Here is a 16,040-nt window from a genome sequence, read left to right on the forward strand (position 1 = left end):
ACTACGGCCTGGAGAAGCTGGTCTGGCCGCCGTAAGTATGTTGAAGATGTCATTGAAGTCTCGTTGAAGACCGCTCACCGAGCTCGCCTATGTTGAGAGCGTCTCTCGTGCTCGCCTCCACGATTGCCGCTCAAGGAGCTCGCTTATGTTGAGAGCGTCTCTCGTCCTCGCCTCCACGTTGCTGCGCTCGTCGCGCGCCTTCACCGCTCGCCGCGCCGCGCCACAGATCACCGCTCGCCGCGCCGCGCCGACGCGGATGGCGTCCGCGCCGGCGCTCTTCGATCCGACGCCCTTCTATGCGACGGCGCAGCCGCCGGAGACGAAGGACTTCATGATGCAGCAGGTCATGGTGCGCGTCAAGGACCCGGAGACGTCGTTGAAATTCTATTGCGAAGTCCTGGGCTTCCGGCTCGTCATGTTCCGCGACTTCCCCCAGTGGGGGTTCTCCGTCTACTTCGTCGCGCACGGCCTCGCGGGCCCCGTGCCGGAGGACGAGGACGCGCGCTGGCGGTACTGCATGACGACGCCCGGCTGCGTCGAGCTGACCTGGAACCACGGCTCCGAGGCCGCGGACGGCGCCGTCTACAACACGGGCAACAGCGACGCGACGGGCTCCGGCGACGGCGGCAAGGTCAAGGGCGGCTTCGGCCACTTGGGAATTACCGTGCCCGACGTCTACGACGCCTGCGAGCGGTTCAAGGCCCTCGGCGCGACCTTCTCGAAGACGCCGAACTCGGGCGGCATGAAGGGCCTCGCCTTCGTCAAGGACCCGGACGGCTACCTCATCGAGGTCCTGCCCCAGGGGCCCATGCTCACGAAGCCCGTCGACTGCGACGGCGTCGCCGTCGACGGCGGCGAATACAAGGACAACTCGAAGTAAACCGGCCGGAAAACCCGGACCTAGCGGGACGGGTATATACCGGCATATACCGTCGGTATACCCGCGCATCCTCGGACGCCGCCGCCCCAAGTCAAGAATAACGACTGCGTCGTAGGGGTCCTCGAATGGGGCGAGCCTTCCGCGCGCGCGCGTCGCGCGGCGCTCAGCGGAGCGTGGTCCGGAGGCACCGCTGGAGCTCCCGGGACGGCATGCCGCCGCGCTGCGCGATGAAGCCCGCGATGGTCAGGTCCTCGTCCTTGGCCGTCGGCGCGGCCACGGGCTCGTCGTCGTCGTCCTTGGGCGCGAGGATGAGCATCTCGCGGCGGCGCCGGCTCTCGATCTCCCTGGACACGACGATGTCCGCGTGGGCCGCGTGCCAGGCCTCGAGCGAGTTGCCGTCGCGCTCCGCGATGCCGCCGCGGATGGGCTTGAAGAGCTCGTCGGAGAAGCTGTCGCCGAAGGACCGGCTCGGCGAACTCGACGTCGACCGGAACCTAGCCCCGACGGTTTGTTGGCGAGGTTCCCGGCCGAAAGCCCTCTCGAAAATCGGCGCGACGCGGGGTCGCGCTTCTGCACGGGCGAGAAGCAGCCGTCCACGGTCCGCGTCGTCGGGCGGCCGCAGCGGATGGGCGGGAGCGTGAGCATGATGGCCCCAGATCGACGCTCCCGACAGACGGTCGTTATTGAAGTTCAATGAACCTACACCCTCCGCACGTTGAGCACCCGCGCCGCAGCCTGGCGGTCCCTCTACGCCCGCGGCCGCGCGCGCGCGGCCCTAGGCCTTCTCCTCGGCCTCCTTGGCCTTCTCCTGCTTGGCCTCCTCCGCGTCCTTCATGAGCGTCGAGAGGCGGTCCTTGAGCTTGCGCTTCTCGTGGAGGAGCCCGTGGGCCTGGGCCCACATCTTGCCGACGAGGTGGTAGAGCTGGCGCACGGCGAGGGTCTCGATGTCCGGCTGGGGGTCGACGCGCGGCCCCGGGTCCGCGTCGAGGAGGATCTGGTCGTGCTCGGACACGCCCGTCGTCGGCTGCTCCTGCGCGAGGATCTCGTTCTCGTTGAGGAGGACGTGCGGCGACGTGCACTTCGTGGTCACGTAGCACGCGCCGCCCTTCCTCGGCGGCTTGAAGGTCATGGGGATGATGCAGTAGCGGCCCTCGGGCAGCTTCAGGGCCATCGTGATCTCCTTGCGCTTCAGAAAGTCTTTGGTAACCCCCCGCACCGCGTCCGTGAGGATCGTCGCGACCTTCTTCACGTCGCCCTTGTCGTCGCCGTAGTCATACTCGACGACCGCTAAACCCAGCGATTCCAAGTCGCCGTCCAGGTCCCCCTGGGACAGCGTGATCACCAAATCTGCGGCGTTCGGCAGCTCGAGGAAGAACTGCGGGTTCGCGACCCACGAGTTCATGTTGAAGCAGCCGCCCTCGGGCGCCGCGGGGAACTGGGCGCCGCGGCGCTGCGTGTTCCAGACCGCCGGGTCGTAGGTCTTCACGCTAAAGGCCTCGTGGAACGTCGCCGCGAACTCGTCGAGTTCGAGCCAGAACCCGAGCTCGTCGTTCGGCTCGTAGGCGCAGTCCTCGACGACCTGGGGGTGCTTGGCCCAGTGGGGGCTGCCGCGGGTCCACTTGCCCTTGGGCAGCCCCTCGACCCAGGGGTCGATGAGCTTGACCATCTTCGACCCGCCGCGGCCGCCGGCCTCCAAAATCTTCACGACGCCGTACGCGTGGCCCGCCAGGAGCCCGCAGGGCGGCCGGCGCCGCAGCCCGGGCTTCCAGTCGACCTGGACGCCGAGCATGCCCGCCTCGAGCAGCTCCTTGAGCGTCGCCCAGAGCTTCTCCAACTCGAGGCCTCTTAAATCGACGACCGTCGACGTGCCGCCCGTGAGCGTCGCGAGCGCGTCGCGCGTCGACCCGGCCTTGAGCGTCTCGTAGACGCCGTGGTGCTTCGCGAAGGCCTTCTGGAGCAGCAGCAGCCAGAGCTCGCAGGGGTCGTCGGTCCGCGCGAAGCAGGGCCGGCGGTTCGGGTCCACGGGCACGCGGTCGTCGACGTAGACGACCGTCGCGCAGCCGTCGCGGTAGAACTGCAACGCGAAGCGCCCCTCCGGGTCCTCCTGGCCCGTCTGCACGAAGAGCTTCCGCAGCTTCTTCGGGTTCGTCAGCAGCACGGCGACGGCCGAGAGGAACCAGACGTCCGACAAACCGCCCTGGACCAGCTTGCCGACCTCGGCCTCGTCCTTGAAGAGCTTGGGCGTGGCGATCATGAAGTCCTCGGGCCGCATGAGCTGCAGCGACACGCCCGGCGACGGCAGGCCCACGGGCGGCTTCGCGTCGTCGTCGTAGAAGAAGACCGTCGGATCCTCCCACTTGCAGCCGTCCGCGATCAGCACCTGGGAGCTCGCCTGGTCGAAGTACTCGAGGAAGTGGCGGATCGCCGGGTCCGTGAACACGAAGCGGTCGAACTCCGTCTTCGTGAGGTCGCTGTCCGTCGACCGCGCGGCCTTGGTGAACGCCCACCGCGTCACCTCCTCGAGCTGCGCGATGCGCGGCGGCTTCACCGTGTCGTCCATCTTGCCGCAGCCCGCGGCGACGGTGCGGAAGAAGATGGTCAGCTCGTCGATGGTCAGCTCGCCGGACAAGTTGAAGTCGAAGAGGCCGTGGAGCGTGTCGACCTTGCGCTTGATCGGCATCGACGACAGCACGATAACCGCGGACATGACCTCGAAGGCGTCGACCAAACCGTTCTTGTCCGTGTCGAAGACCTCGTGGAAGATGGGCAGCGCCTCCTCCTCGTCGAGCTTGAGGAGCACGACGAAGTGCTTCGGCCCCAGGGCCAGGCGCCCGCCGAGGTCGTGGACGTGGGCCAGCTGCATCTTCTCGACGCGCTTGTCGTCCCAGGCCGTGAACCGCCGCAGCCGCTCGTCGACGACGGACCGCCCCGTGAGCGTACTCGACCGCACGCCCATGGCGGCTGATTGGGCTGCCGCGCGCGCAAAGCCGACAGGCAGCCAAAAAGGTGCGAGCGGCGTTGCTTGCGAGAGTTTGGAGGCCTGCAAGCTTGAAGGTCGACGGAGCCGCCCGCCCGGGAGCCTGCCGGGGTAGTGCCGTACGAATTACGCCGCGGCGGCGCCGGGCGCGCCCCCGCCGTTCAGTTGAAGCCGCGGATGAGGCTCGCCTCCGTGGCGGAGATCTTGCCGTAGCGGTCCTTGCTGTAGACGTGCGTGTGGCGCGCGAGGAGGTCGCCGTTGGGCGCGACGTCGCGCATGGCCTCGGCGTAGTCGGCGACGTGGCGCTGGAGCTCGCGGTCCGTCGCCGGCGGCTCGCAGGCGCCCGGCGGCGCTACGTTGGAAAAGTCCGACGTCTTCGGCGCGACGCGGAGCCGCGCGAAGAGGCCGTAGCCGTCGCGGAGCCCGAGCGTCAGTGGCCGGAAGGTGCGGTCCTCCTCGTGGGACCGGTCGTCGAAGCAGCCCCCCGACGTGGGCCGCTCCTTCTCGAAGCGCGGCGCGACGGCCGGGTGCAGCTTCGGCCGGAACGCGGACGCCCGGAACACGAACGTCGACGCGTCCCAGAATTTGAAGAAGTCGTCCATGTCGTCGGCGGCCTTCGGGAGGCCCGTGGCGGCGTCGAGCTTCGCGCCGTCCTGCGCCGACGTCTCGCGCGCCCAGTGCACGGCGTGGGCGTCGCAGTAGGCGACGTAGCGGTCGTGGAGGCAGGCCATCTCCGCGCGCGTCCGCTCGAGCGCGGACACCATGGCCGAGACGTACTCCGAGGCGTAGACGCGCGTCGCGCAGTCGTAGAAGGCCACGTACTCGCCCGTGCACAGCGCGACGAGCGAATTCCGGAGCTCGCCGTTCGACAGGTGCTCGTTCCAGTGCTGGCGGACGTAGCGGAAGCCCGCGCCGACGTTGCCTGGGCAGCAAAAGAGTGATTCAACGTCGCTTCAACGTGAGTTTTCCGCGCGCGCGCGTTCCGGAAAAAGCATCCACGCTTCGAGACCGTTCCGAGAGATGATCGCTCGTCCAAAAACCAGCCAAAACGAGTGGAAAACGGCCGAGATAGGAGCCTAAGTTGGGAATGTCGCTCTCTTTTGCTGCCCTGGACGTTGCCCTTGCCCGTCGCGCGGTGCAGGCGCCGCATGAGGTGGGGCCCCAGGTCCTGCTCCTCGTGCTTCTTGTTGTTGATGTCCGCGTGGTCGTACTGCACGTCGTAGTTGTCGGACATGAAGCGCCGCTTGAGTACGGTCGCGGGGTACCACTTCGTCTCGCTCTTCCAGCGGCACTCGACGCGGTCGCCCTTCTCGAACTCCTCGGCGGGCTCGAGGCGCAGGCCCTCGGCGAAGAAGGGGCTCGACGTCTCCTTGCCCGGCGTGACGTCCAACACCACCAGCTCCTTGTCGACGTAGTCGCAGTCCAGGAACGCGCGGTAGAGGCGCCGGTGGTGGCGCCGCTCGCCCTTGCGCGTCGCCACGCAGATGGACACGCGGCCGGGGACGCGCTCCAGCGCCGACGCCGTGCCGCCGCGCTTCTCGACGAACGTCAGCAGCCGCGCGAGCCGCGCGGCCGTCTTCGCGGGGATCAACGCGTCGGCGCCGTCGGGCGCCTCGACGCGCCAGGGCGGCCCGCGGCCCGACGCGGCGACGCCCGCGCCCGGGTCCGGCCGCGGGCCGACGGCGACGGCGCAGTGGGCGTGGCGCTTCGCCGCGCACGCGTCCAGGACTCTTCCGTTGACCTGTTGTTGGGCCACGCGGAGCGCCTCGTAGTGGAGCGGCGCCAGCTCCTTGCGCGTCATGCGCTTCGCGTGGTCCCGCGGGCCGTCGTCCCAGTCGTGGTCCACGCAGACGCGCGCGGCCGCGCCGACGTGGTCCGGCACGACGATCGGCTTGGGCTTCTCCATGATTGCCTGGTGGTCGTTCCACGTGATGCCGTCGTTGCGCTTCGGCTCCAACGCCAAAGCGCTGAAGGGGCCCTCGGGCGCCGGCGCCACGGGCGGCGCGTAGGCCTTGAGGTCGCCGCGCGCGGGCTCCGGGGCCGGCCGCTCCGGCGCTTCGCCGGCCGCCAACGCGAGGAACTTCGTGGAGATCCAGCCCTGGCGCGCGCCCTTGACCGTGCAGATCTCGGACCGCGCCGTGCCGTCGAGGGCGTGGCTGTGCTGGAGCACCTGGACCTCGTCGCCCTTGGCGAGCTCGCCCATCTTCGCCGAGTCCATCTCGATGAACTTGCGCATGCGCGCGCCGTTCTTGCCGCCGATGACGGCGCGGGAGCCCGGCGCCTACGAGCACGGATCAAGGGCGCGCGTTGGAGCGGGGAAGGACGCACGATGTCGGAGGCGAGCATGACCATGTCGATCGACCTCGTAGGGGACCGCGCGGGTGGTGCTCGATCGAAGGGCAGCCCCTAAAAGTTCACCCAAATCTTCAATCACCATGGTCCCGCCGCACCTGCGCCATCTCTCAAGGTTGCGGCCTCTCGCAGCCCGCTCTCCACGATGCCGCGCCTCTTCCTCCACTACTACGAGGGCGACGACGAGGCGAAGCACCTGTCGCTGCTCGTCGACGTGCCCGAGGACCAGCTGGAGAAGCCCGCGTCGACGCTGCGGCCCCTCTTCGCCCGCCTCTACGAGCGGTCGCGCGGCGAGCGGCCGGCGCGCGCGGGCATGCTCAAGGTCTACGACGGCGAGCGCGGCGAGGCGACGCAGAAGCTCGGCGCCTTCGCCGACGGGTCCCACGTCTTCCTCGCGCGGCCGCCGCCCGCGGCGCGCGCGGCGCCGCTGCCGCCGCCGCCGCCGCCGCCGCCGCGGCCCGAGGGCGAGAAGAGCCGCAACGACACGACGGTCTACTACGACTCGAGCGACGACGACGACGACGCGACGCCCTGGACCAAGTGGGAGAACCGGCGCTTCGGCGACAAGCGCATCATCAACGGCGCGCTGCTCCGCGACGACGGCAGCCGCGAGGTCGGCCGCTGGCTCAACGACAACCGCTTCGTCGCCAAGATCCCGCCGGGCCGCATGAACAACCAGGTCGACGGCATGTGGGTCGCCGTCTTCACGCCCGAGGGCGCCGGCACGGCCTTCCACCGCGGCGTGACCCACGGCGACGTCGACGTCCTCGCGTGGCGGCCGGGCCTCTTCGAGTACTTCGTCGCCGACGGCGAGGCGCCGCGGGCCCCGGCCTACATCCAGCAGTAACATTTTTCTAGTTGTCCCGGAGGTCCTGGAGGCCCGGCGCGGGCTCCACGAAAACGACCTCCGCGTCCGACGCGGCGCACGAGTCCGCGCAGGAGAAGATCGCGACGCAGCGGAAGTCGAGGTCGTCGGACCGGAGCGTCGCGATGAGCGTCGGCAGGAGCTGGACCTCGAAGCGCCGCGGCGCGCCGCAGGCGCAGGCCCGCGCGGACGCCGGCGCGGCCGCCGCGGGCCAGAGAGGAGCGCCGCCGTAGTCGTAGCGCGCGACCTGGTTCGGTTTGCGCGCGAGCCGGTGGTTGAAGCGCAGCTGCGCGACGTCGTCGGACGGCGCGGCCTCGTAGGCGTCGTCGGACGGCGCCGCGGCGGCGGCGGCCGCGCCGCCGCCGCCGACGGCCGCGCGCACCGCGGCCCTCGCCGCGTCGTCGTCGCCGCCGCCGTCGAGGTACGCGGCCGCGCGGCGCAGCATGGCCGCGTCGTCGCCGCCCGCGGCGCCGTCGTCGTCGTCGTCCGAGTCCACGGGCGCGGCGGCGCCCCCGGGCTCGTCGACCCACGCGAGCGCGCGCCGCGGGAACGACGCCGCGGCCGGCGCCGCCTCCGGCGCGGCCTCGGGAGCCGCGGCGGCCTTCGCGGGCGGCGGCGGCGCCGCCGGCGCGGCGGGCCCGGCCTCATGCTGCCGCAGGAGCGCCTCGAGGTCCACGTCGTCGTCGTCGTCGTCGACGCCCCAGTCGTCCGCGGACGCCCACCGCGCCGGCTCGGCGGGCGGCGGCGGCGGCGCCGCGGGCGCCGCGGCCGTCGTTTCCGCGCGTTCCTGCGTGCGCCGCACGGCCCAGGCGCGGCCGTCCCGCGAGCAGCGCGCGCAGCCGAAGACGTGCAGCGCGCGCGAAACGTGCACGGGCGCGTAGAGCTGCGCGATGAGCGGCAGGGCGTCGCCGCAGACGCCGCAGCGCGGCGCCGGTCGCGCGACGCCGTCGAGGTAGTGCGGCGCGCCGCCGAGGAACGACTGCTGCGCCAACGTCGCGCCGCCGTCGTGCCAGCCGGGGACGGCCAGCGCGACGGCCATCGCCTCGTGCAACTTCGTTCTTGAAGATGTCAAGCAGTCGCCATTTTTTGTGGCAGCGGAGCCCTCTCCGCCACTCCCGTCGTCCGCCGCGCATCCATCACCCGTCGCTAACGACGATGGGCTACACATCCTTCGAAGATTTCAGAACCGTGACCTCCTGGGTGCGCCCCGCCCGGGGCCACGGCTGCAAGCCCGTGGAGATCCTGCCCGGCCTCTGGACGGCCCACTACCACGACATCGACAGCAAGGAAAAACTAAAAGCCGCGACCAAGGGCGCGCCCATCACGCTCGTCGTCAACAGCGCGCTCTGCCAGTGCGAGGCGCGCACCGGGTTCTGGGGCCCGGACGTCCAAGTGATGGAAATACCCCTCGAGGACGATCCCGACGAGCGGAAGGCGTTCGACCAGGGCAAGCCGACGACGAGCGCGTGCCGCGACCCCGACGTGCCGCTGGAGAAGCGCTGCTCCGGCGACGCGAAGCAGTACTTCGACGCCGTCAACAAGGCCGTGGCCGCGGCGCTCGCGCGCGGCGACCACGTGCTCGTCCACTGCCACGCGTCGCTGAGCCGATCCGCGGCGTTCATCCTGGCCTACCTCATGCAGAAGAAGGGCATGACGCTCCTCGAGGCGGCCAGGTGCATGAAGGCCAACTGGGACGCGACGTGGCCCAACGACCGCTTCGTCTTCCAGCTCATGGAGTACGAGCGCGACCTCGCCGCGCCGTCGCCGGCGGCCGCCGGCGCGGCCGTCTTCGCGGCGGGCCTGGCCCTCGGCGCGGCCCTCGCGACGCTGCGCCTCCGGAAGTAGCCGGGTTCGCGGGGAGATGGAGCGTAACACTGATGTGCGCCGGGACGCGCGGCAACTTGGACAGCAATATCAAAGTCGAGTTCACGAATCGACGCCGCTCCTATCGCGGCCGCGCGGACGGCTGGGGGCAGCCGAGCTTCCGCGAGAGCCGCGCGTATTTGCCGCCGAAGACGTCCCGGTCGACGGCGACGGCCGTGCGGAAGAGCTGCGTGCGGTTCGCGCGGACCTTGGCGGTGAGGCCCTTGCCCGAGGTCCCGTGGCCCGACGTCGCCGACGGGTCCAGCGCGGCGTCGTGCGCGCGCGCGGCGGCGACGGCGGGCCCCACGGACGCCGCCGGGTACTCGAAGAAGTCGAAGATGGCCGCCCAGGCCTCCGCGAAGGGGTCGCGCGACGTCGACTTTGGCGCCGTCAGGTCGTCGATGCAATGGACGGACGCGTTGCGGCGCTCGCCCGCCGCCGCCGCGTCCTCAAAGGACGCCTCGACGCCCGGCAGGTCGCCCTTGGACGCGCGCACGAACTCGGCCACGAGGCCGTCGCGGCGGGTCGACCGCCCGAGGTACTGCTCGTAGGACTCGCGGTCGTTCGTCCCCGCGAGGTCGCTCGCGTAGACGGCGTCGAGGCCCATGACCGCCAGGATGTGCCGGTGCCAGCCGGCGCTCACGGCGCCGTGGCCCGGCGCGTCGCCGTTCATGGGCAGCGTGCACCACTTCTCCTTGCCCGCCAGGTGGTACAGGTAGCCCGAGACGACCGTCTCGAAGGGGTCCCGCACGAGCGCGACGACGAGCGCGCGGCGCCCCGCGAAGTCCGCGCCGCACTTCTCGGGCCGGCACCGCGCGAGGCCGCGCCAGTGGACGTCGCGCACCGTGGACGCCGCCGCGAGGCACGCGCCGGCGACGCGCGCCTCGCGGACGGCGCCGAGGACCTTCTCGCCGAGCACGGTCCCCGTCTTGTGGTTCGCGCCGAGGATGCGCAGCGGCTCCGACGGGTCCGACACGGGCGGGCACCGCGGGCAGCCGCCGCAGCAGCCCCGGCCCTTGGCGTGCTTCGGCAGGTGCGGGTAGAGGCACGACGGCAGCGCCTCCGGCGGCCGGCGCCTCCGCGCCGCCGGGGGCCGCGCGGGCGCGCGCGGGGCCGCGTCCGGCGCCGCGGGCCTCGACGCGCGCGGCGGCTCGCGGGTTTGCTCCGACGGCGCGCGGCGGAGCCTCTGCGAGCCAGGGCGCCGCGCCTCGGGGGCCGCGTCCTCGGCGCTCCGCGCGGGCGCGCGGCCGCGCTCCGGGGCCGCGTCCCTGGCGCTCCGCTCGGGCGCGCGGCCGCGCCGCGCCGGGAGCGCGTCGGCGAGGGGCTTGCGCGCCGGGCGGTCGACGGCCGGCGCGCGGCCGCCGACGACGGATCGCCGCCGCGACGCGCGCGCGGCCTCGGCGCCGTCGGCGTCCGCGCGGACCGCGCCCGTGGCGCCCGCGCGCGACCGCCGCGGCGGCGGTGGCGCCCGCACCGGCGGCGGCGGCGCCGCGCCCGCGCGGCTCGACGGCCGCGCGGCGGCGCGCGCCGCGTGCTTGCCGCCCGTGCCGGCGGTGCCGTGGTGGTGGCCGCCGCCGCTCGTCGGCGGCACGGCCAGCGCCGCGCGCCGGCCTTGTTGTCCCTGTTCCAGCGCCGGCGCCGCGAGCGCTAGCGTTAGCGCCGCGACGCAGCGGAGCATCGGCCTAATAATTCATATTTTGGGCTGCCTCCATCACTGCGGCGGCAAAGGTCCACCTCAAGATCGGACGCAAGATCTCCACACGCTCCACACCTGTGTGGACAAGCCGGCTCTGGAGTATAGAGGGGCCTGCGCTCTCAGTGCGACGGGGCGTCTAGCTCAGCGTCACCGCGCGGAGGAGCTTCTCCGCGGCCTGCTGGGGGTCCGCGAGCGCCGCACCATCTCATGGTGCGCGGACCGTGTGCCGTGTGCGGCGCTGAGGAGGCTCCGTTTAAATGTGACCGCTGCTTTGGCGTCCGCTATTGCGGGCCCGAGTGCTTCGAGAGCGACACCTGCTTGAAAAAGATCGCCTACCATCGATCCGCCGCCGCGCTCTGCGAGGCGCCGCGGGAGGCGAACGGCGTCGAGGAGTTCCTCGGATTACGCGTCGCCGGCCTCGAAGCGGAGGTCGCGCGGCTGACGACGGCTGCGGCGTCCGCGGCGAGCGAGGAGGCGAACGCGCCGCCGACGAGCGCCGCCGGGTGGCTGGGGAAGCTTACGGTCGGAGGCATCGCGTCCCTCCTCGAGACGCCCGGCAGCTTTTACGACGGTGAGCTGGTACTGCAGGTGCTGGCTTACGAGGGTGAGAAGTTCAATGGAGTGCACAATGGAGTAAACGTCTACAGTGTCAGCGACGGGACGTTCTTTGGCTACGCCTCGGTGCCATCTCCATCGCTCGCTGATGATATGAAGAAAACCGTCGATCCGAACGCCATCGTCAAGCTCATCGGGTATGGCGTCCCCCCGGAAAAGATGCCGGGCCTCCTGTTCATCAATTTCAAGCGCTTCGAGCTCGTCGAGCGCGGCGCCGTCGTGGGCGAGCGCCTCGGCGCGCCCGTGGAGCACGAGTCGTTGCAGAAGTTGGTGCAGCTCGCGGCGCAAGCGAAGGCCAAGAAGGACGCGAAAGCGCCGAAGGCGAAGACGCAGCCGCCGCCGGCCGCGTCGAAGCCGAAGAAGCCACCGGCGACGTTCGCCGTGGACGAGGCCTACCCCAAGGAGAAGGTGCTGCGGCTCCACGACGCGGCGATGTCTGCGCGGCTCGTCGTGCCGAGCGCCAAGGAGCAGCGCAAGCTCTTCCAGCGGCGCAACGTCGTCCTGCGCGAGGTCGCGGAGAACGAGTTCCGGCACTGGCGCGCGGGCGCGCCGTCCGTCGTGCCCGCGTGCTTCTTCGCGGAGTATTTCGAGACGCTGACGTGCGGGCTCTTCGCGGACTGGTCGCGCGAGGACTGGGCGAACGTCGTCGTCGCGGGCGGCGCCGTGCTCCTGTGCGCGCTGCCGCTTCCCCACGATTATCGGGTGCTCCGGGGCAAAAAATCCGGGAGCAGCGGCGGCGGCTTTGACTTTGACTTCCGCGACGAAAACCGATTACGGCGCGATCCCAATGACGCTTCGCTCGAGCAGGAACTTAGGGAGGATCGGGGCGATGGACCGTATCTGTGGAAGAAGTACATCCAGGAGCGGCGCTGGCCGAGCGCGGACGTCGACATCTTCTTCCACGGGCTCGACCGCGAGGACGCGCACGCGAAACTCGTCCATCTGCTGAAGAAGCTCCGCCGCACGGTCAAGATGAAGGCGGGCGTCGAGCACGACGTCGTTTTTATCAAGACGCCGAACACGGTGACCGTCGAGAGCGGCCGCCCGCGCCGCAAGATCCAGTTCATCACGCGGCTCTACTCGACGGCCGACGAGGTCCTCAACGGCTTCGACATCGACTGCTGCTGCCTCGGCTACGACGGATTGGACGTCACGCTCACGGAGCGCTGCGTCGAGGCCCTGCGGACGCGCGTCAACACGGTGAACCTGGACATTCGCGGCGAGTGCTACGAGATGCGGCTCCTCAAGTACGCGGAGCGAGGCTTCGCCATCTGCGTCCCGGGCCTGGATCGGAACGCCCTCGATCGAGACTGGTTTCGCATCGAGCTCGTGAAATCTGATTGGGGTGACTACGAGACGACGACGAGTCGCGACTTTTCAAAGTGGTCCAAGGCGGAGAATCTCGAGCGGCTCCTGGTCGCGGAGGCGATCTCGCGCGAGACGGGCGGATGGCTGGACGACACGTTCCCGGGGCGCAGACGCAACATGGGCGCCGGCGCCTCCGTGATACAGAGGTTCGCCTATCACATTACTCCGAACGTTCTCGCGTCGGACGTCGTTGACAACTACGGCGCGATGGGCAACACGAAAGACGGCGCCAAGGTGTATCCGGCCACGACGCAGCTCGGTGTCTTGGAGCAGGCCACGCTTACGGGAAACCAGACGGCCGCAATCCACCCGTCGCGCGCCTTGAACTCCATCCGCTGGCCGGAGGGCAACATGGCGCGGAAGCCGCTCACCTTCGCGGCATGGACCGCGTCCTCGCTCGTCGGCGCGGAGCATGCGCTCAACTGCTACCCTTCAACAAAGTGAACGAAGAGGAGTCTTCCCGGAAGTGAGAGGTTATCTAGAATTAGCACTCCCTAGAACTCGCCGCGGTTCCGGCCCGCGAAGCGGTTGTGCCTCCTCGTGTTGCGGCTCTTTCGCGCCGCGGCGGCGCGCTCTGCCGCGGCGCGCTCTTTCTCCATGCGCGCCTTCTCCAGCAGAGCCGCTTCCCGCGCCTCTCTCTCCGCGTCCGATTCGGCCGGCTGTTCCGGCTCGGCGACGGGCTCCTCCGCGGCCGCCTCCTCGGCGGCCAGTTGCTCCGCGGCCGGCTCCTCGGCGACCGGCTCCTCGGCGGCGGGCTCCTCGGCGGCCGGCTCCTCGGCCGCCGGCTCCTCGGCCGCCGGCTCCTCGGCGGCGGGCTCCTCGGCGGCGGGCTCCTCCGGAGAGGGCTCTTCAGCGGCGGGCTCCTCCGCGGCCGGCTCCTCCGCGGGCGGCGCCTCCGCGGCCGGTTCCTCCGCGGCGGGCTCCTCCGGAGAAGACTCCTCAGCAGCGGGTTCCTCCACGGGCGGCTCCTCTGAGGGCGCCTCCTCTGAGGGCGCCTCGTCCGCGGCCGGCTCAGCAGCCGGCTCCTCGGCGGCGGGCTCCTCCGAGGGTGGCTCCTCCGCGGCGACGGGCTCCTCCTGCGGCGCCGCGACCTCCTCCGCGGGCTGCGAGACGGGCGGCGGTCGCTCGTCGTCGTCGTCGTCGACCTGCGCCTTCGCCTCGTCGTCGTCGGCATCGTCGTCGTCGTCGTCGTCGGCGTCGTCGTCGTCGTCCTCCGCGGGCGCCTCGGCGCCCGGCGGCGGCGGCGGCGGCTCCTCGCCCGGGCGGAAGCCGCGGCGCGCCGACCGCGCGGACAGCGCCTCGCGATAGTTGGCGCCGTGGCGCTCGGCCTCGGCCAGATCCTCGGCGGCGGCCCGCGCCTGGGCCGCGGCGAGGGCCTCGGCCTCCTCGCGCGCCGCGTGCTCCGCGTCGACGCGCGCGAGCGCCTCCGCCTCGAGCCGCTCGAGCTCCGCGACCTTCTCCAGCGCGTTCGCGCGCCGCTCCTCGGCCTCGCGCTGCTTCTCGTGGACGCCGTCGACCTCGGCGCGCGCCGCGGCCTCCGCCGACGCGTGCTGCGCCGCGTCGTCCAGGGCCTCGCGCGCGGCCTCGAGCTCGCGCGCCGCCGCGGCCTCGGCGGCCTCGCGCGCCGCGTGCTCCTCCGCCTCGCGCGCCGCCGCGACCTCGCGCGCCGCGTGCTCCTCCGCCTCGCGCGCCGCGGCCGCCTCCGCCTCGCGCGCCGCGGCCGCCTCCGCCTCCGCGCGCTCCGCGGCCTCGGTCCGCAGCCGCGCGGCCTCGACCTCGGCCTCGAGCTCCGCGCGCTCCGCGGCTTGCCGGCGCTCGGCCTCCTCGCGCGCCGCGGCCTCCTCGCGCGCCGCGGCCGCCGCCGCCTCTTCCCGCGCCGCGGCCGCCTCGGCCTCGCGCGCCGCCTCGGCCTCGCGCGCGGCCGCCGCCTCGCGCTCCGCCGCCTCGCGCGCCGCAGCCTCGGCGGCCTCGCGTTGCTCGGCTTGGGCCTTCTCGCGCGCCGCGGCGGCCTCGGCCTGGACCCGGTTGTAGTCCGCCTGGGCGTTGGGGTTGCCGCGGCGGCTCGCGGCGGCGCTGGGGGGCTGCGTCTCCCGCGTGCGCCGGTTGAAGCGCCGCCCCTTTACGGGATTCTCGGGCTCCGCGGGCGCCTCGGGCTCCGCGGGCGCCTCCGCGGGCGCCTCCGCGGGCGCCTCCGGCGCGACGGCGGCCTCGGCCTCCGCCGGCGCGACGGCGGCCTCGGCCTCCGCCGGCGCGGCGGCCGCGTCCGCCGCCGCGGCCGGCGGCGCCGGCCGCGGGGGCAGGAACGTCGAGAGCCCCGCGCCGGACGCGACGAGCGCCAGCACGACGGTCCAGAGCACGAAGACGACCTTGAACTTGAAGAAGGTCGAGTCCGCGCGGCGGCACTCGGCCCGGAGCAGCGCCAGCTCTTTCGCCGTCGCGTCGCCCTGGCGCATGAACGCGTGCAGGTACTGCCGCTCCAGGAGCGCCGGCGCCGCGGCGCCGCCGCCGCCGCGCGCGCGCGCGAGGTCGGCCTCGAGCGCGCGGATGCGGTCCCGCGCGCGCGCGAGCTCGTCGGACGCGGCGCCGTTACCGTCGTGCTTCGACGGCGAAGGAGCCGTCGCGGACCGCAGCTCGTCGAGGGAGCTCCGCAGCTCGCTGTCCTCGGCGAAGCGCGGCGCCGACGACACGAGCGACTCCATCATGGCCCGGTTCCGCGCGCGGAGCGACTCGAGCTGGGCGCGCCGCGACGCGATGAGCGAGTCGATGTCGGCGGCGTCGCCGAGCGGCGGCTCGCCGGCGAGCGCGAGGGCCGCCCCGCCGTCCCCGACGGCGGGCGACGCCGGCGGCTCCGCCGCGCCGTTGAGCGGCGGCGTCGACGGCGGCTCCATCGCTGCGTGCGATGCGACGGACGTGACAAGTGGCCACACGGCGAGTGTGGCGGCCAGAGCTCGTTTTTACCTCAAAAATCACCCGCATCGAGCTAATGTTGCCGTAGACGCCGACGTCCGCAATTCGTCCGCACGTCCGCACTCGTGAGCTTTTAAGGCCGCCCGCCCGCGCCTACTGCGTCGGGCACTGGTTCTGGGCGAGGTAGAAGACGATGTTCCGCGCGCGGGCCTGGAGCTGCTCGACGCGCTCCCGCTTGTCCTCCGGGAAGCCGCGGCACTGCGACGCGCGTTCGAGGGCCTTCAGCGCGACCTCGGCCTTCTGCTGCATGACCTTGGAGGGCCGCTTGCCCTTGAGCTGGCCCAGCAGGGCCTGGCCCCGGTACCAGTAGCCCTTCCACCACTCTGCGTCCAGCGCGATCGCGCGCGCGCCGTCGTGGGCCGCGGGCACCCAGCGGTCCGCCGTGAGGAGGCAGGCCGCGCGGTTCGTGTGGAGCTTGGCGTCCTCGGCGCGGCCGGCCACGCCCGCGGCGGCGAGG

At 71.9% G+C, this 16,040-nt stretch overlaps 2 protein-coding genes across 2 annotated transcripts; both read left to right on the forward strand.

Annotated features, from left to right (window-relative positions):
- Nucleotides 1-256: 256 nt before the first annotated feature.
- AURANDRAFT_24857 (hypothetical protein) lies at nucleotides 257-880 on the forward strand (the record flags this gene model as incomplete). The annotated part of the gene is made up of 1 exon (XM_009037819.1): nucleotides 257-880. The coding sequence occupies one exon, from the start codon at nucleotides 257-259 to the stop codon at nucleotides 878-880; it is 624 nt and encodes a 207-aa protein (XP_009036067.1).
- Nucleotides 881-8,640: 7,760 nt separating this feature from the next.
- Nucleotides 8,641-8,826, forward strand: AURANDRAFT_17838 (hypothetical protein; the record flags this gene model as incomplete). Its single annotated transcript, XM_009037820.1, has 1 exon — nucleotides 8,641-8,826. A coding segment is annotated over one exon (186 nt), but the record flags the coding sequence as incomplete, so codon positions are not given.
- Between the last annotated feature and the right edge of the window lie 7,214 nt (nucleotides 8,827-16,040).

The sequence above is a fragment of the Aureococcus anophagefferens genome (genome assembly GCF_000186865.1).
Source record: "Aureococcus anophagefferens unplaced genomic scaffold AURANscaffold_7, whole genome shotgun sequence".
In the NCBI taxonomy this organism is placed as follows: domain Eukaryota; class Pelagophyceae; order Pelagomonadales; family Pelagomonadaceae; genus Aureococcus; species Aureococcus anophagefferens.